The sequence below is a fragment of the Canis lupus genome, chromosome 8, assembly GCF_048164855.1.
Source record: "Canis lupus baileyi chromosome 8, mCanLup2.hap1, whole genome shotgun sequence".
In the NCBI taxonomy this organism is placed as follows: Eukaryota; Metazoa; Chordata; class Mammalia; order Carnivora; family Canidae; genus Canis; species Canis lupus.
The window spans coordinates 39,931,315-39,950,245 of NC_132845.1; the positions used below are offsets into that span (position 1 = coordinate 39,931,315).

The 18,931-nt window shown below is 48.5% G+C and overlaps 2 protein-coding genes across 11 annotated transcripts in view; one reads left to right on the forward strand and one right to left on the reverse strand.

Annotated features, from left to right (window-relative positions):
* Positions 1-2,828: 2,828 nt before the first annotated feature.
* C8H16orf90 (chromosome 8 C16orf90 homolog) lies at positions 2,829-4,792 on the reverse strand. Of its 3 annotated transcripts, none has more exons than XM_072835523.1 (3): positions 4,671-4,792; positions 3,762-4,115; positions 2,829-3,336 (listed from the first exon to the last, which is right to left on the reverse strand). In XM_072835523.1, exons 2-3 carry the CDS (start codon positions 3,943-3,945, stop codon positions 3,179-3,181), a joined length of 342 nt encoding a protein of 113 aa, XP_072691624.1. In that variant the 5' UTR covers positions 3,946-4,115; positions 4,671-4,792; the 3' UTR covers positions 2,829-3,178. The 3 variants fall into 3 exon arrangements, with proteins under 3 accessions (XP_072691624.1, XP_072691622.1, XP_072691623.1); XM_072835521.1 differs by having other exon boundaries at positions 4,637-4,787; XM_072835522.1 differs by having other exon boundaries at positions 4,667-4,782.
* A 7,846-nt stretch (positions 4,793-12,638) lies between these two features.
* Positions 12,639-18,931, forward strand: part of CLUAP1 (clusterin associated protein 1) — a 38,265-nt gene continuing 31,972 nt past the window's right edge. For 2 of the 8 annotated variants that reach the window (XM_072835531.1, XM_072835537.1), the window contains exons 1-3: positions 13,507-13,665; positions 16,366-16,477; positions 17,734-17,818. In XM_072835531.1, the coding sequence (XP_072691632.1) occupies positions 13,644-13,665; positions 16,366-16,477; positions 17,734-17,818 (219 nt within the window). In that variant the 5' untranslated portion in view covers positions 13,507-13,643. Of the gene's footprint in view, positions 12,950-13,505; positions 13,666-13,943; positions 14,107-16,365; positions 16,478-17,733; positions 17,819-18,931 lie in introns of those variants that run through there. The other 6 variants (XM_072835529.1, XM_072835530.1, XM_072835533.1 and 3 more) reach the window with 6 other exon arrangements.

Consider the following 18,931-nt stretch of genomic DNA (forward strand, 5'->3'; position numbering starts at 1 on the left):
CTTAGCAGCCGCCTGATGTTTGGGGGGTGGCCTGGCAGCTCTTGGCTTTAGCTAGGGCCTGGTCCAGTCAGGAGGCTCTGTCCTGGCTCAGAGAAGGTTCCACAGGTGACTCAACACAGTTGTCCGATGGGGACTCTGAGCCAGTGGACCCCATCACAGGAGCCTGGGGAGACCCTTGGGCCAAGACACCCCACCTTAGGAGCCTGAGACAGGGCACCAGTGTGTTCCAGCCCCTGGCTTCCACCAGCCTCTCTTTGGAGCTTCTGGCCACTCTGGGGGAAGGGAGTCAAGTTTGTCACTCCATTGGACAGATGAGGAAAACTGGTTCAGGGACTGAGTTACCCCATGGCTGCTCAGCACGTGAACGGTCGCCAGAGAGCCCAAACCAGGTCTGAAATGAACTCCAGAGCCCGTGTGTGTTGCTCCCCAAGGGTCAGGCTTCATCCAGACAGGCCTCGGGGACAGGGCCTGAGGTACCTGCAGAGCTGGGTGTGTGGGAGCCCCTGGGGTTGGGACGGGGGTTGATACTCCCACAGTGAGTGCCGAGCAGGGTCCCAGGTGCTGGCAAGTCCCACTTGGGTTATTTACACTGCTGCTGGGGCAGCTTCAGGAGGAAGTAGGTGACTCCCTGGGGCCCTTGCTCAATTGTGTGGCCAAATATCAGTTTGCCCCCTGAGACGTTGGGGCTTCTGGTTGGGCTTTGCCCTGAAGGCCACTCTGCTTTCCTGGGTTGGCCTCCCCTCAGCGGGCTCCAAGGACACAGCATCCCAAGGGCTGAAACAGACTCCTGGAGGCCTGGTGCAGTCCCCTCCAGCTGTTCAGAAGGTAGGTGGGGGCACCCCAGGGGTCAGTGCACACCTCCATGAGTGTCTCCTTCCCATCAGTCCCCAGGACACTAGAACTGTGGCTTTGCTCTCAGCCTCTTCTGAGTGTTTTTCAAGAAAGTCCTGGGAGGTTGAGGGGAGAACTGTTCAGAGGTCAGCCTAGCAGGTGTTCTTTGGGTCTAACTTGTCCGCTGCAGCAAATGTCTCTCCCAGGGAAGAGCTGGGGCTGCGGATCATCTGCCCTCCGTGACATCAAGTGAGGTGGCTCCATGGGGGCTAAGGGATCTGCTCCAAGAGGGCCCAGAGCTTGGCTGCGGCTGTGGCTCCGGTTCCCTCCACGTGGCCTCCCCTGGGCTGACTTGGTTTCCCATCATGTGCAGGGCTCCTTTCAATGGATTGGCCTCCCTCAGCGCACACACCCTGGAAACTGCCAGGCCTCCTTCAGGCCAGAGGTGACACCGTGTCACTTCTGCCACGTTCTGTAGGTCAAGCAAGGCCCTGAGCTGGTCCCAGTTCAAGGTTGGGGTCCTACACGAGCCAGAATACCGGGCCCCACGCATTGGAGGCCGCCGCAGCCACTGACGGCAGCCTGGGAATCCCGAGACCTGGACTCGAGCAGTCTGTGCTCCCCCGTGAGCCTCACGGCTTCACCCAAAAGTGAGGGGATTGGCCCTCAATCTACAGGGACTGCGTAGTGTGGCTTCTGGCAAGGTCCGTCTTCTGCCCAGTGCCCAGGACAGCCTCCCTAACGTCTGTCCTCATCCCGGCCTTGGCCTTCTGGGCCAGTAGTAGGAGAAGACACCCTTTTTGTCACCCCCCAGTGGCTCATCTGGGGGACTTGCTGGGAGGCTATGTCCCTGCCCAGGTCCCAGCTGGAGCACTCAGCCACCTCTCGTCAGTCCTCCTTGGGCTGCTCTCTGGGTGCTCCAACTCAGGCTCCCACCACCCAAGGCCACACCCACACTTGTGGGACATGAAAACCACGCAGGAACCAAAGTTTCCAGAATCTGCTGTCCCAGGGACCTATAAAGTGTCCAAGGGTGGGACCAGGGTATGAGGGCAGGGAGGGGGCTGGAGGGATTATTCCCCTATATCTGAAAGGACCCCGGGAGTCCAGAGCGTCCTTGACATCATCACATTTGATCTGCCAGGAGCCCCTGGTGGAGCCAGCTCAGCCCCAGCCTGACCTGGGCCACCGGGACTGGGAGTTGGTCACACCGGTGGGGCGGGGGGGGCGTGGCGGGGATCAAGACAAACCCAGGTTGTCCCATTCTGTCCCCACTGGACTGAGGTCTAGTGATGTAGAGCAGAGGGTTTCAACCACAGTGATACTGCGCGCACACACACACACACACACACACACACCCAGAGGACATTGGACGCTGTCTGTAGACACTTAGTTGTCTCACTGGAAGGAGAATGCTATGGGAATCCAGTGAGTGGAGGCCAGAGATGCTGGTAGACATCCTAAGATGCACAGAATGGCAGCCACAACAAAGGAATATCCAGGCCCAGATGTCAACAGAGCCAAGGTTGAGACACCATGGGACAGAGGACTCCAAGCTGACTGTGCCTGGAGTCCAGCCCAGCTAGGAGAAGGACTGTGCCCATCCTGCCTGGAGGGACAGGACAGCCAGGGAGCAGCGAACTCAATCAAGGCCCGAGTGAGCATGGGCATGGGGTTCAAGCCAGCATTTCTGCCCAGGTTGAGAGCCTGCTCTCTTCCCTGGCACTCTTCCTACACCTGGCCTGCTTTGTTTGTCCTCTGTTGCCTTGGCCAGAATGCCATGCCTTGCTTATTAGGTCTGTTGAGACCTTGTCCATCCAGGAAGGCTTCCAGAGTCCTACCAGAGGGAGGATGTTCACTCCTCAACCGACGCTGGGAGCACCTTGGATCCTCCTTGGCATCAACCTGGAACTTTGCTCTCAACGCAGGTGGCAGGTGCTCTGAGAGGCCCCTCCTCTGCATTGACCTCATCACAGAGAGACCCAGGGACAAGAAGGTACAGGCCTTGGCTTTTATTGGAATCGGACCTGTGGGCTCCCCGGCCTCTCGGAGCCCAAATCTCCGCTCAGTCTGTCCTCCCAGGTACAAGTGGCTGACCTGAGTTGGAGCAGGCTGCAAGGGCTTCTATTTCTTCTCTTCTACCCATGGGACCTACCCCTTCCTCCCCCCCTTGAGCCTTCCTGAGGCTGGCCCAGTCTCTGGTGCTGGGCAGCTGCTGGGGTGTCTCAGTGTGGGGGCGACTGCTGGTAGGGGCTGAGCCCTTCCTGTCTGGACCTGCCTCCTCCTCCTGAGCCATCCTTTTCCCTCCTGTCCCCATGGGGACAGCCAGCCCTTGGCACTCATATCCTTATGGTCTCTCCAGAGCCCCAGAGCGGGTTCTTTTGCACAAAGGACATGTAGACTCCTCTGAGGCCCCCCAGGACCTCTTGGGCCTGAGCCCCAAGCCTTCAGAGGGACTGGGCTGGAAGGGGGCACCCTTGGTTGGGTCCACACTGGAACTGGAAGCTAAGAAAAGTAGGGAAAGACAATCACTCAGAGGAACCCAAGTGGAGGCTGCCAGCCCATCCTATGACACACCCCCAAACCAGAGCCTGTCATTCTTCAGAATAGGAAGGGGCAGAAGGGAGGGGCAGTTCTCTTGAAAGAGAGCCCATGAGGGAGGAGGAAGAAGGAAACATGGTTCAAGCCGGAAGGACCTTTCTGTGATTTGACCTTCTCATTTTATAAATGGGCACAGTGGAACTAGGGAGGGTAGGGGTGATGGTGGGGAGCTGTCCAAGGTCCCTCACTGAGTGCAGACCTGGGACAGGAACCCAGGAACTTTGGGAAGGAAAAGGACCCCATTCTTGGTCCAGCTGAGTCCCCAGCCAACTCTTCCCTGGGTCTTTCCCTCCTGTCCCCAGCCCTGCCTCACCTGGACAGGTGCTCACCTGTATTTCCCAGGCTGTCCCTGGGTATTGGAGCTTCCAGGAGGGCCAAGCAGTGGCTGTTACCTGGGCTCAGAGTCCCCTGTGGCAGGTCTAGGGGCCAGGCCATGACCTCAGGACGTGAGAGGCAGCCCTTAGCCATGAGCCGGCCCAGCCAGTGGCTCTCACACTGGCCGGCAGGTTGCATGTGGCCTGGCAGGTAGAGAGCCAGGCCCCGGAGGTGGCGCAGTCGGAAGTTCTTAGGCTTTCTTCCCTGGGCACTGGGACACTGCTGCTGCTGGGCCCCCAGTCCCCCTTCGTAGATGTTGGGTGGTATGTTGGGGTGGCTGGGATGTCCTCGGGCCCAGCTCACTGCATCTGCAGAGGGGAGAGCAGGAGGGTGGTGGCTGGCAGGCTGCAGCAGCCAAGAGAGGAGAATACAATCACGTGCTCTAAGACCAGCTCATTAGATGGGCTCCACTGTGGCTTGCTGAGCACCGGCCTATCTTTCCATCAAATGGTCTCAGTCCCCTGCCTCCCACCAACCCCCACCCAACATATTACTCCTCTTCCCTTTCCCAATCACAGTGGCTTCTCACTTTCCCAATCAATAGGAAGGTGTGAAAAGTCTGAGAGCGTGATGCAAAGATCTCTCAGGATTTCAAGCCCTTTCTCCCACCCCTTTTTGCCCCCTATCCTAGAAAGAGCATTCCAGTGTCAGTATAGAAATTGCACAGTGGGTCCAGGATCACATAGTCTAGGGTCACACAGCCTAGACCACTAGTGGCCATTCCCCTCTCCCAAGGATGCATGTCTCTGAGGCCACTCTGGTGGCTTTGGGCCCAGGTCAGGACAGGAGGGCAACTCTCCTCCTGCCACTCCTCCCTGCAGCCTGGCACCTTCTCTTATGCGCAGCTCAGAGAACGCACAGACCAAGGCTTCCATGGAGGGCCAGAATGGTGGGGGAGGAGCAGCTGGGCCTCCTGTGCAGCAGGGCTCTGTTCTCCCCCCCTGGATCTGCAGGGCTCCCATGGCAACCAGCTCTGTGATGTCAAACGGAAGACTCTCAGTCTTCCTGGACCTTCAAGTTTGGGAGAGGATGAAGCCTAGGGATGGGGCAGAGTGGGGCAAGGCCAAAAGAAGGAAATGGAACTCTAGAGGAGGTCCTTGATCCTCTGGGTTAGGACAGGCCACACAAAACAGCTCTTGCAGGCTGCAAAGTCACCCCTGGGTGACCTCTGGGGGTCTCAGTTTGCTCATCCCATAAAAATGAGGCCCCAGGGGCACAGACTTGGTGAGGTCTGAGCCAGCGCTTTGAGCCTACTGAGAAGGTGGTTCTGAGTGGCTGAGCAAGTCACTTAATTTTCCTAATTGTGCATTGTCCTATAAGTAGATGATGGGTATCATGTGGGTCATACGAGTGGAAGAACTGGAGCTCTCATTTACTGCTGGGGAGGAATGTAAAGTGGTACCACTGTTTTTTTTTTTTTTTTTTAAGAGACCATGGATCTCTTTATTTTTTTTTAATTTTTTATTTATTTATGAGAGAGAGAGAGAGAGAGAGGCAGAGGGAGGCAGAGGGAGGATCAGGCTCCATGCACCGGGAGCCCGGGGTGGGATTCGATCCCGGGTCTCCAGGATCGCGCCCTGGGCCAAAGGCAGGCGCTAAACCACTGCGCCACCCAGGGATCCCCTGGTACCACTGTTTTGGGAGACAGTTTCTTCGAAAATTAAACCACCTCTCATTCACAGATGATGTGCTCTCATACAGGCAAAACATTAATTCACATGTAAAAACAAAACCTATTTGAGCTGACAAAACCAATAGAGATAGTAAGGTTCAGCTCATTAGTTACAGGATACAAGATAAACACACAAAAATTTAATTTATGTACTAGCAAAGAACTAAAAGAATAAAACTGGAATAAATTTAACCAAGGAGGTACAAGACAACACTGAAAACTATGAAACTACAAGGAAAAAAAGAAATTTAAAAATCCACTGCCCTGCAAAATATCCTTGTTCATGGATTGAAGGCTTAATTAACATTGTTTAGACAGCAACACTCCCCAAAATGATCTACAAATTCAATGTAATCCATATCAGAATCCCAATAGCTGTTTAGGCAGAAACAGGAAAGCTGATCTTAAAATTCACGTGGAATTACAAGCCAAATAACCAAAAGCAATTTTAAAAAAGAAAAAGTTTGAAGATTCTTTTTCTCTGATTGCAAAACTTACTATAATGCTACAGTAACAAAAACAGTGTGGAACTGGCATAAGGCTAGATATCTCAACTAATGTAGTAGAAAAGAGAGTCCAGAAATAAAGTCATGCATCTATGGTCAATTGATTTTCAACAAGGGTACCAAGACCATTCAATGGGGTAAAAAGAATCTCTTCAGGGCAGCCTGAGTGGCTCAGCGGTTTAGCGCCGCCTGCAGCCCAGGGCGTGATCCTGGAGACCCGGGATCTAGTCCCACGCCGGGCTCCCTGCATGGAGCCTGCTTCTCCCTCTGCCTGTGTCTCTGCCTCTCTCTCTCTTTCTCTCTCTGTGCGACTATCATTAAAAAAAAAAAATTTAAACACAGTGAGATAATACTTCACACCCACAAGGATGGCTATGTTAAAAAGGGGGGAGGAAATGATAAATATCAATGTGGGGGAAACTGGAACTCTTGGACTTTACTGGTGGGGATGTAAAATGGTGCAGTCACTGTGGAAAACAGTCTGGCTTTTCCTCAACTAGTTAAACACAGAATTACCATAAGACACAGTGATTTCACTATATATACGTATATACCAAAAAAAAATGAGAACAGATAATTAAACAAATACTTGTACACAAATATTAATAGTAGTATTATTCATAGTAGCCAAAAAATAGAAGCAACCTAAATACTCATAAAATAATGACTGGGTAGGGGCACCTACCTGGGTGGCTCAGTGGTTGAGATCTGCCTTTGGCTCAGGGTGTGATCCTGGGGTCCTGGGATTGAGTTCCGCATTGGGCTCCCCTTGGGGAGCCTGCTTCTTTGCCTATGTGTCTACCTCTCTCTGTGTCTCTCATGAATAAATAAATAAAATCTTCAAAAAAATTATGATTGGATAAACAGTTTATGGTATGTCTATGCAAGGAAATATTATTCAGCCATAAAAGTCACTGAGACATGATGCAACATGGATGAATCTCAGAAATATGAAGCTCAGTGAAAGAAGCCAGATGTAAAAGGTCCCATATTCTATTATTCCATTTATATGGAATGTCAAAAATATGTAAATCCATAGAAACAGCCAGATTAGTGATTATCAGGGAGTGGGCAGGAAGAAATGGGGAGTGACTGCTTACTTGATTTGAGCTTTCCCTTTGGGGTGAAGGAAATGTTTTGGAACAAAATAGAAGTGATGAGTGAAGAACATTGTGAATGAACTTAATGCTATTAAATTGTACACTTAAAAGGGTAAATTTTATGTATATTTTACCACAATAAAAATAAGTAACTGACCAGCACTACTCTGAAAACTGTCTAGGTCATAAAAAAGAAAAGGAAAAAAAAAAAAAAGGAAAGCTTAAGAAACTGTCACAGTCCAGAGGAATCTTTTTTTTTTTTTTTTAATTTATGATAGTCACAGAGAGAGAGAGAGAGAGAGAGAGAGGCAGAGACACAGGCAGAGGGAGAAGCAGGCTCCATGCACCGGGAGCCCGATGTGGGATTCAATCCCGGGTCTCCAGGATCGCGCCCTGGGCCAAAGGCAGGCGCCAAACCGCTGTGCCACCCAGGGATCCCCCAAGTCCAGAGGAATCTAAGGAGACATGACAAGACATTAAATGGAACATGGGGGCAGCCCCGGTGGTCCAGCAGTTTAGCACCACCTTCTGCCCAGGGTGTGATCCTGGAGACCCGGGATCGAGTTCCACATCGGGCTCCCTGCATGGAGCCTGCTTCTCCCTCTGCCTGTGTCTCTGCCCCTCTCTCTCTCTCTCTCTGTCTGTTATAAATAAATAAAATCTTTATTTTTTAAATTTTTATTTATTTATGATAGTCACAGAGAGAGAGAGAGAGAGAGAGAGAGGCAGAGACATAGGCAGAGGGAGAAGCAGGCTCCATGCACCGGGAGCCCGACGTGGGATTCGATCCCGGATCTCCAGGATCGCGCCCTGGGCCAAAGGCAGGCGCTAAACTGCTGCGCCACCCAGGGATCCCTAAATAAAATCTTTAAAAAAAATAAATGGAATATGGTGTCGCGAATAGTATCATGGAACAGAAAAAGGATGTTAAGTAAACAGTAAATCTGGACTTTAGTTAATAATAATGTATCAATATTAGCTCATTAATGGGCGCCTGGGTGGCTCAGTCACTTAACAAGCTGCCTTCGGGTCAGGTCATGATCCCAGCGTCCTGGGATCGAGTCCTGCATCGGGGCTCTCTCTCCTTTTGCCCCTCCCTCCTGCTCATGTGCTCTCTTTCTCAAATAAATAAAAGCTTTTAAAAAATATTGGCTCAGGGCAGCCCAGGTGGCTCATCGGCTTGGCACTGCCTTTGGCCCAGGGCATGATCCTGGAGACCCGGGATCGAGTCCCACATCAGGCTCCCTGCATGGAGCCTGCTTCTCCCTCTGCCTGTGTCTCTGCCTCTCTCTCTGTGTCTCTCATGAATAAATAAATAAAATCTTAAAAAAATAGATTGGCTCATTGGCTCTGACAAATGTATCATACGAATGTAAGATGTTAACAGAGTTAAAGGAGGGGGTGATAAGGAATAGATGGAGTATACAGGAACTCTGTAGTATCTTTGCAACTACTTTGTAAATCTAAAATTGTAAGAGCATTGAAAAGGGGCACCCAGGTGGCTCAGTGATTGAGCGTCTGCCTTTGGCTCAGGCATGATCCCGGGGTCCTGGGATCGAGTCCTGCATCAGGCTCCCCAGGGGGAAACTGCTTCTGCCTCTGACTGTGTCTCTGTCTCTTTCTCTGTGTCTCTCATGAATAAATAAATAAAATCTTAAAAAAAGTGTATTGAAAAGAAAAGTTAAACATTCACTCGCCTTATGACTCTGACACAAAACATGTTTATATAAGATTTCTACATGAACACTCACCCCAGCTTTATTTGTACTAGCCCCCAGATGGGAAATGTCTATTAACAGGTGGTGAGCAAATAAAGTGTGGTATGCCCACATAATAGATACACTGCTCAACAGTAAAAAGTTGACGAATTACTGATACATGCTGCAACACAGATGAATCTCAAAATAATTATACTGAGTAAAAGAAGCCAGACAAAAAAGAGCATATATTGCATGATTCCATTTTTATAAAACTCTAAAAATAAGCAAATGTACAATGAGAGAAAGAGCAATGTCCCCCTGGAGTAGGAGGAAGGGTAGGAGGGAGATATTACAAAGGAGTGGGGCACAAAAAAACAGGGGTGACAGATTTGTTTCTGTCTTGATTGCACTTTCTTGCATGTATATACTTATCAAAACATATTAAATTGCACACTTTAAATATGTGCCTTTTTCGTATGTCAATAAAGCTGTTAAATAATTACGATCCGGGGTGCCCAGCTGGCTCAGTTGGAAGAGCATGCAGCTCTTGATCTCAGGGTCATGAGTTCCAGCACCACGTTGGGTGTAGAGATTACATAAATAAATTAAAGAACTTAAATAAATTAAAAACCAAGGGAGGAGGCTCTGGCTCCTTCTCATTGCTTTGTTTGTGCTCTGCCGACTATAGCGGATGCTGAGTACAGCACAGGGTCAGCGGACTGCTACCCTGTAGGGACAGAGCTGAGACTTTGGCCCAGCTTGGAGCAGAACTGGTGGGCTTTCCAATGGCCTGTTGTGAACACACAAGTCTGGAGCTAACCAGCACCTGGGCCACAGCCCGAACTGGGCATCCTAGCCAGCACAGAGCATGGGGGGAAGGCTGGGAGGACAGGGTACAGACTGTATGGCCTTCCCTCAAAGACCTTTCACCAAAGTGAGGCGACTCACTCATTCATTCAGCCAGCCAGTCTGCCAGGTGTTAAACAGATGTGTTCTGAGGACCTAGAGAGTGCCGAATACTGTTCCAGAGCTGCGAGCGCCCAGAGTAGGACAAAATAGGCATCTGCTTTCATGGAGCCTACACGTTCAGACCAGAGACACAGAAGACAAGCAAACGAGCTGTTCCCAGATCACGTTGTGAGGAATGTAAAGCAGGGTAATGTGACAGGGAGGACATGGAAAGCGCCCGCTTTGGTGTTGGTCGTCCAGAGGCCTTGTCACGAAGATCTGAAGAAGCTGGGAAGAGCACTCCAGGCCATGGGAACTGCGCATGCAAAGGCCTGAGGCATGAAGATGGTAGGCGTGTTTCGGGGAAAGCAGGCCAGAGCAGATGAAGGGAAGGGAGTAAGAGAAACAGAGGAGACACAGCTAAGGGTTTTGAGTTTTACTTGGACTGCAGTGGAAAGCCATTAGATAGTTTTGCCTTTTTTTTTTTAAGATTTTAGTTATTTATTCACGATAGACATAGAGAGAGAGAGAGGCAGAGACACAGGCAGAGGGAGAAGCAGGCTCCATGCCAGGAGCCCGACGCGGGACTCGATCCCGGGACTCCAGGATCATGCCCTGGGCCAAAGGCAGGCGCCAAACTGCTGAGCCACCCAGGGATCCCCAATAGTTTTGCTTTTAAAATTTTTTAAAAAATTCTTTTGTCTTTAATCTTATTATTATTTTTTTGGCTCTCATTTATAAATCCTGTGTCGGGGTGCCTGGGGGGCTCAATTGGTTAAGCATCTGCCTTCAGCTCAGATCATAATCCCTGGGATAGAGCTCCGCATCGAACCCCACATCAAGCTCCTGGCTCAGCGGAGTGTCTGCTTCTCCATCTGCCCTTCCCCCCACTCATGCGTGCATGCGCTCTCTCTCTCAAATAAATAACTAAAATCTTAATAAAAAAAACAAAACAAAACCCTTGTGTCAGTAGTTTTGCTTTTTTAAGGCTTTTTTGTTGTTGTTGTTTTTAGTCCTGCTTATTGAGATGGTTTCAGATATGGTAAAACTGACTTTTTTTTAGTGCCTAGTTTGATACGTTTTGGCAAACACCTACTGTCATGTAGTCAGCACCACGATCAAGATACAGAACAGTCAAAAATTCTTTTGCACCTAACTCCTCCTGGCACCTACTGATTTGTTTTCTGTCTTTATATTTTCATCTTATCCAGACTGTCATCAACAGAATCATATCGTACATACCCTTTTGAGTCTGGCTTCTTCCACTTAGTGTAACACATTGAACTTTGACTGTTGTTCTCCTACATATCAGCAGTTTCTTTTTTTCCTCCTGAGGGGTAATCCATTATATGGATGTACCGCAATTTGCTTATCCATTCATAATTTTTTTAAAAAGATTTTATTGATTTATTCATGAGAGACACACACACTCAGACACACACAGAGGCAGAGACACAGGCAGAGGGAGAAGCAGGCTCCCTGCAAGGAGCCCAATGTGGGACCCGATCCTGATTTCCGGGATCATGCCCTGAACTGAATGAAGGCAGACACTCAAAGGCTGAGCCACCCAGGCATCCCTGTATCTTTAATTTTATTAAAAAGTTACCAGTTTTCCAAAGTGGCTGCACTGTTTGGCATACCAAAAGTTCAAATTGCTCTACATCCTGTCAAACCCTTGGCACTGTTAGGGTTTTTGCTGGCGTTTTTGTTTTTTGTTTTTGTTTTTTTTTGTTGCTTTAACAATTCTAAAAACAAAACAAAACAAAAAAAAAACAAAACAATTCTAATGACTGCCTAGTGATACCTCATCGTCCTTACTTAATATGTATTTCCCTAATGACAAATAATCTTTTATTTGCTTATTACTTGCTACATATCTTCTATCGTGAAGTACCTTTTTATTTTTTTGGCCCACTTTTTAATGGGTTTTGAGAGTTTATGATTTATTCTGGATACAAGTCTTCCTATCACATGTGTCTTGTGATAGGAGTAGATGGCGGGGTACCTTTTCTTGTTTTTCTTTATTAAAGATTTTATTTATTCAGTTTATGAGAGACACAGAGAGAGGCAGAGGGAGAAGCAGGCTCCTGGCCAGGAGCCTGATGTCAGGACCTGGGTCTGCCTGATCCCTACTGTTTCTTTCTTTATTTTAAGATTTTATTTATTTATCAGAGACAGAGAGAGAGAAAAGCAGAGACACAGGCATAATCTGAAGTAGGCTCCATGCGGACAGCCCGACGTGGGACTCGATCCCAGGTCTCCAGGATTACGCCAAACCACCGGGGCTGCCCACTTTTTTTTTTTTTTTAATGTCTTTATGAGCAGTTTTACGTTTTGCAGAATACCAATTTAAAAAAAATTTTTTAAAGCATCATACTTGTGGTGTATTTAGGAAATCTTGCTTAACATAGTCACAAAACGTTTCTCCGAAGCTTTCTTCTTAAAAGCTACAATTTTTAAACTCGTACATTTAGGAAGGGTCGGTTCCTTTCTTTGCATATGGATTTCCAACTGTTCCCAAACTATTTGTTGCAAGACTATTCTTTCTCCGCTGAAGCGCGCTGCCACCTCGTCACACTCACCAGGGGCGTGTGACTCTATTTCGGGGCTCTCCTTGAGGCCCCAGCCCGCTTGTGGTACCCTTGGCCACGGGAGTCCCAGGGGAGCCCCAGCGGAGCCCCCAGCTGAGCAGGATCCGGGGGCGCTCAGCTCCGCCCCCCGCAGCCACGCCCCCAGAGCCACGCCCCTCGTCAACGCGCGCTCGACCACGCCCCGCCCCAAGAACCTCGGTTGCCAAGACAATCGCCGGGGAAACGAGGACTGGTCTGATTTCCGGCCTGTCGTGAAGCTCCGAGCGAGCTGCGCATGCGCAGTCGCGGCGGGATGGCCTGTTGCCACCTTGCGGTCAACTTGGGTCTTCGCCCCTCCTGTCCCGGGCCTCTGGGCCTCGCCTCTTCGTGCCTTTGCCGCTTCTCAGGGGCTTCGGTCGCCAGCGAAGCCAAGTTTACCCAGGCCGGAGACAAACGTGCTGGGCAGAGGACCCAGGAGGAGACCTGGCTTTGCTTACAGTATCATACATTCTGTCGTGCCCAAGATTACGTATCTGAGAAACCACCAAGGAGCCGACACCGATGCAAACACACGAGGATTTATTTACAAGCTCGAGCTTGGGCCCAAGTATACCCAACATAGCAGAGCGGGGACTTGGACCCCGAGGTGGGTTCCAGCTTAGTTTTATGGACTGGTATAGGGGACCTCCAGAAGGGGTGGAGGAATTTCTCAAGTTCTGTTCACATTCTGATATAGGGCTTTCAAGGGTAATGAGCTCAGTTCTTATTCTGATATGGGACTTTTTACCATGGGCGTTGAGCTCTGTTCTCATTCTAATATGAGGCTTTCTAGGGCGTTAAGCTGTGAGCTGTTTTTTCCTGTAATTGAAGCAAGGTAAATTTCAGCCCTTATTCACAGGGGCCTGAGATGGCTGTACTTGTGCTAAGGCTGAACTTAAGGTGGAAAGGCCTTAATTTTCTCGGCCTCCACACATTCTAGGGAATTGAGGAAGAAATGACAAGCAAGACGTAGACCGCCTAGCAGGTGTCAGGGACATACATAGTTGGTGCTCAGAGTGTGTCCGCAAGTGCCAGACGTGCGTTTGGAAAAGTGTGTGAAGGGGACCCAAACGCCCCGCGGCCCGCAGCCCTGCCCTGCGGTCAGGATCCCTAGGCTTTGCCTGGACTCTCGCTGCCGGTTGTCCCTGCGCATGCGCACGCGGGGCGGCCGTACAGCTTCGCTTCGCGTCCTGTTTGGCTCCGGCTGCGCGCCGTCCAGGGCCCCGCGCGTTGCCATAGAGACCCGGGAGCGCGGAGGGGCGAGCTTGCCCTTACGCCGAGCTGCAGGGGTCCAGATCGCCATGTCTTTCCGCGACCTCCGCAGTAAGGCTGCCCTGCTCGTGTCCCCTGCGGCGCCGCGGCCGAGTCTCCTCCCATCCCCCGCCGCCCCGCGCGTGGTTTCACTTACCCCCCTGAACCACTGTGTGCTTTCCGGGCAGGGAGGGCAGGCAGCTCGGCGGGGGGAGCTGGCGCCGGAGTTGGCAGTGGGGTTCTGACTTCACGGCCTGCACGCTTCCTAAAGGGGCTGCCGAGGAGAAGCCCAGTGCCTTTGCAGGGAGGGGGGAGGGGTGGAATGAGGATAAGCGAATTAGTGCTACTTTGGGGGCGCCTGTTTAGAATATCACATTTTCGTCCCCACTTGCACAGTGAATTGGGTTGTGTGATTCCTGCATGAACTACTTGGAGGTAGAGAGAGGTCAAGTAGCTTGCTTTAGGTCACCCAGCTAGAACTGGGTGGAAGCTCGCATGGAGCAATGGGACTCTGTGAGTCAACATCCCTTGCACCCCTGCTTTTTTTTTTTTTTTTAATATTTTACTTATTAATGAGAGAGAGAAGCAGGCTCCCCGTGGGGAGCCAGAGGTGGGATTCAATCCCAGGACCCTGGGATCAAGACCTGAGCCAAAGGCAGATGCTCGACCACGTAGTCATCCAGGCGTCCCACATCTCTTGCCTTTTATGCACCATCATTTTCTGAATCAGAAGGTATTAGGCCAGCTGGCTCCACCTGCATAGGTGTAGCAGGTGATCGCCAATTTGGTGTGATCTGGGTACATCTTTTCTGACGAATTGCTGGACCTTTCATTAATGATTACTCCTTTCAGTTAGGAATCGCTCTTTTTCTACCATGTGAATATAGGGGAAGAGGCATCACATTTCATTGACATACCTAGTAGCGTCATGGTGTCAATTATACGCCCTCTGGGATTTGAAGGTTCTTGGTGACTGTGTGTCACAGAGACAGGTTTCTCCTCCCTCGCAGGCGGAGGCCAGTGTTCTGCTAGGGGACACCAAATGGAGTTGTGCCGGGAGAAGGGTGTAAAGAAGGGATTTCTGAACGTTTTGGCCTTAAATAAATGCCATACATTTGTGCAATTTATAATAAGAAGCATAGTCAAATTGCTGCCATTTTGCAGAATTAACAGCACTTGACTATTGCTTACTGGGAAGAAGTATTTAGGCAATGTGGGAAGACTGCTGCTTTGTTGACCATCACTCTGTTCACATTTCCCCCCAAACAGTGACAGAGCTCTTTGTGCTGTTGCACCTGCCTTTTCTTGTACCTTCTGGTCTATTGGCTGGTGAGATCCAGCCTAACCTCCAGTACCCAGGTGGCCTCTTTGTGAATGATGTTGAGATATTTTGAACCTTCAGGAAGAGCAAGGACAGGCATTACGCAGAGCCAGAAGCACACCGAACATAGATCTTGGCATGTTGTGGAAATCCAGAAAATGTTTGTTGTGTTCATTTTTGCATTCTGCTTAAAGCTTAATGACAGCAACCTCCGGTTTACAAGTCTTAGTATTATTGTTTCTTGTTCTGGCTTATTAAAAAAAAATCTAAATATTACTGTATTGTTCAACCAGTCTCTTTAAGATTTCTTTAAATACAATGCAGTTAACCTTTAAAACTTTTATTATTAAGGTCCCATATGCTCACTAAAAAAAAAAAAAAAGATAAAAAGACAACTCCAGAATAATTCAGAAAGGTGAATTTTGCCCTACCACCATCACTCCTAAACATAACCACTGTTAACACTTAACATATTTTTCTTTTTTTTTTAAGATTTATTTATTTATTCATGAGAGACAGAGAGAGAGAGAGAGAGAGAGAGAGAGTCAGAGACACAGGCAGAGGGAGAAGCAGGTTCCATGCAGGGAGCGGATGTGGAACTCGATCCCGGGACTCCAGGATCACACCCTGGGCTGAAGGCAGACACTCAACCACTGAGTCACCCAGGGATCCTGCATATTTTTCTTTTTAAGATTGATTTACTTATTTGAGAGAGAACATGCCCATGCACCAATGTGCCCGTATGTGAGCAGGGGGTGCTGGGCAGAGAGGGAGAGAAGCAGACTCCCGGCTAAGTGCGGTGCCCTCACGGCTTGATCTCGTGACCCTGAGATAACGACCTGAGCCAAAATCAAGAGTCGAGTACTCAACCGACTGAGCCACCCGGGCACCCCAACATAATTTTTCTCTATGACATTTTATAAAACCAGATATTTCTGATTTTGAGGGTAAAGAGAAAGGTATCCGAGAGAGAAATGACATATCAGAGAAATTCTATTGACAGCCAACCTCTAAACCCTATTATAATGTACAGCTTCCACTTTTTCTTCCCATTAAATGTAAATGTTTTTCAAGAAGCACATTATGTATTTTAACTTTCATCTCCTTTTTACTTTCCTTCTTAGAGACTTTTTTTTTTATGATAGTCACACAGAGAAAGAGAGAGAGGCAGAGACAGGCAGAGGGAGAAGCAGGCTCCATGCACCGGGAGCCCGACGTGGGATTCGATCCCGGGTCTCCAGGATCGCGCCCTGGCCAAAGGCAGGCGCTAAACCACTGTGCCACCCAGGGATCCCCCTTCTTAGAGACTTGATAAATAGTCCCTAAAACTGTCTTATACATTGGGAACTTGTACATTGGGAATAAAAAGGGGAAGCAAGGAAAGCATCTGAGTAAATAAGTGGCTGCTTTTTGATGGGGAACTGACCGAATTGTATTTTACCTTTGGACAGATTTTACAGAGATGATGAGAGCCTTGGGATACCCTCGACATATCTCTATGGAAAACTTCCGCACACCGAACTTTGGACTTGTGTCTGAAGTGCTTCTCTGGCTTGTGAGACGGTTAGAATTGTACTTTATTAAGGTCTAAGAGTGAATACTATATTTTATTCAGTACCCACCTAGAGTACTGTTTGTAAAATACAGGATTCAGTAAATTTTGAGTTTGACAGACTCAATTATAACCTGTTAAAAAATCAGTTGTATATAAAGAATGATGTGGGAGAAGGGAATGTACTGGGCAGTGGTAAAAGATTTCTCAGTAGGAAGCAGACACTGGGCACTGGTCCACGCTCCTCTTCATGTTTTCACTTTCCTCGGGGTGACAGGGATCTCCACATGCTCTAGTGAGTATATTGGAGTAGAAATCATTTAGATTCAGATTTCATTTTGTGTGAAAAAAAAAATTTTAAGCTTTATTTATTCACGAGAGACACAGAGAGGCAGACACAGGTAGAGGGAGAAGCAGGCTCCCCACACCTGATGTGGGACTCGATCCTGGGACTCCAGGCTCACGACCTGAGCCAAAGGGAGACAACTCAACCATTGAGCCACCCATGTGCCCCTTGGGTGAAAAATCTAATTCAGGGTTGGCAAACTTTTTTAAGGAGATCGTAAATATTTTAGGTGTTTTTTTTTTTTTTAATTTTTATTTATTTATGATAGGCACACAGTGAGAGAGAGAGAGAGGCAGAGACACAGGCAGAGGGAGAAGCAGGCTCCATGCACCGGGAGCCCAACGTGGGATTCGATCCCGGGTCTCCAGGATCGCGCCCTGGGCCAAAGGCAGGCGCCAAACCGCTGCGCCACCCAGGGATCCCAATATTTTAGGTGTTAAGGCTACATAAAATCTTTCTACCCTATTCTTTACATCTCATAATCCTTTAGAGATGTAAAAACCCTCTTAGCATGCAGGCTGTACAGAGACACAGGGCAGCAGTCTGCTGACCGCTGGTGGGTCATCAGTAACTCGAAGAATTCCAGTAACTGCAGTTTGTCAAGCTAACTAGTTAGCCCTGGGTCAAGGGCTGTCAGCCAGAGTAATAGTTGTAATTATTTTAATTAAAATTTGAGGTCTGAGATAGATTTAATTTTGGAAGCTGAGCCCCAGATTTGATTTTTGAAGTTACTTAAGTCTGTTTTTATATGAGTATTCACTCCCCTTGGTGTTTGGTATTTTATGATGCTTTTGAAGTCTTTCTTAATCTTTCTCCCTTAACCGGGCACTCAGAGAGCCTGCTATTACAGATCGTCTCAGCTGCCCACTTTGTCTTTTGTGGACTTGGTGCTTAATTAACTTGTCTTTCTCTCCATGAAAGGTACGAACCTCAGACCGACATCCCTTCTGATGTTGAGACTGAACAAGACCGAGTTTTCTTCATTAAGGCAATTGCCCAGTTCCTGGTTAGTTGACAGTTACTTGTTGGAGTTGGACTATTAAGTACATTACAGATAAGTTTTTCTTTCCTACAGAAAGCAGCTACGGCTACTTTCACCTTTCTAAGCCCATCTGATCACCAGGTTCCTGTGGAGGCATTTCGCCAGTACAGGCTTTTCGGTTTTTTGGTTTCGATTCATTATTTGTTAAGAATTCTATTTAGTTAGTTTTGTGGGGTTTTTTTTAAATGTTTTATTTATTTATTTTATTTTATTTTATTTTTAAAGATTTTATTTATTTATGAGAGACACAGAGAGAGAGACAGAGACACAGGCAAAGGGAGAAGCAGGCTCCATGCAGGGAGCCTGACGTGGGACTTGATCCCAGGTCTCCAGGATCAGTCCCTGGGCTGAAGGCGGCTCTAAGCTGTTGAGCCACCTGGGCTGCCCCTATTTTTTATTTTTTAAAGATTTTTATTTATTTATCCATGAGACACACACACACAGAGGCAGAGACACAAGCAGGCTCCACGCAGGGAGCCCAACGTGGGACTCCATCCCGGGTCTCCAGGATCATGACCTGGGCCAAAGGCGGTACTAAACTGCTGAGCTACCTGAGCTGCCCCTATTTAGTTAGTTTTGAATAGGTAAAGTGCATCATAGTTAAAAAAAAATTTTTTTTTAAGATTTTATTTAAGAGAGAGCACGCATGAGCAGGAGGAAAGGTAGAGGGAGAAAGAGAGGGAGAAGCAGACTCCTTGCTGAGCAGGGAGCCTGACTGAGGGCTCAGTTTCAGGACCCTGGGATCATGACCTGAGCTGAAGGTAGATGCCTCACTGACTGAGCCACCCAGGTGTCCCTGAGATTTTTTTCTTAATTGTGAAACAATATAGAATAAAATTACTTTTTGTCATGTCTGCCATTGACCCAGTTCATCCCCAGTTCCATCCTCCAGTGATTCTTTATGGGTATATAAGCAAACACAGTATACATTCTTTTCCCTTCTTTTTACATGAATGGTAGCATATGGTACACCACTGCTTAGAATCTTGCTTTCTTCACTTAATGGTACGTTTTGGAGAACTTTCCAAATCCATATCTAGTTTCCTCATTCTCTTATACCTGGATAGCATTGCTTTC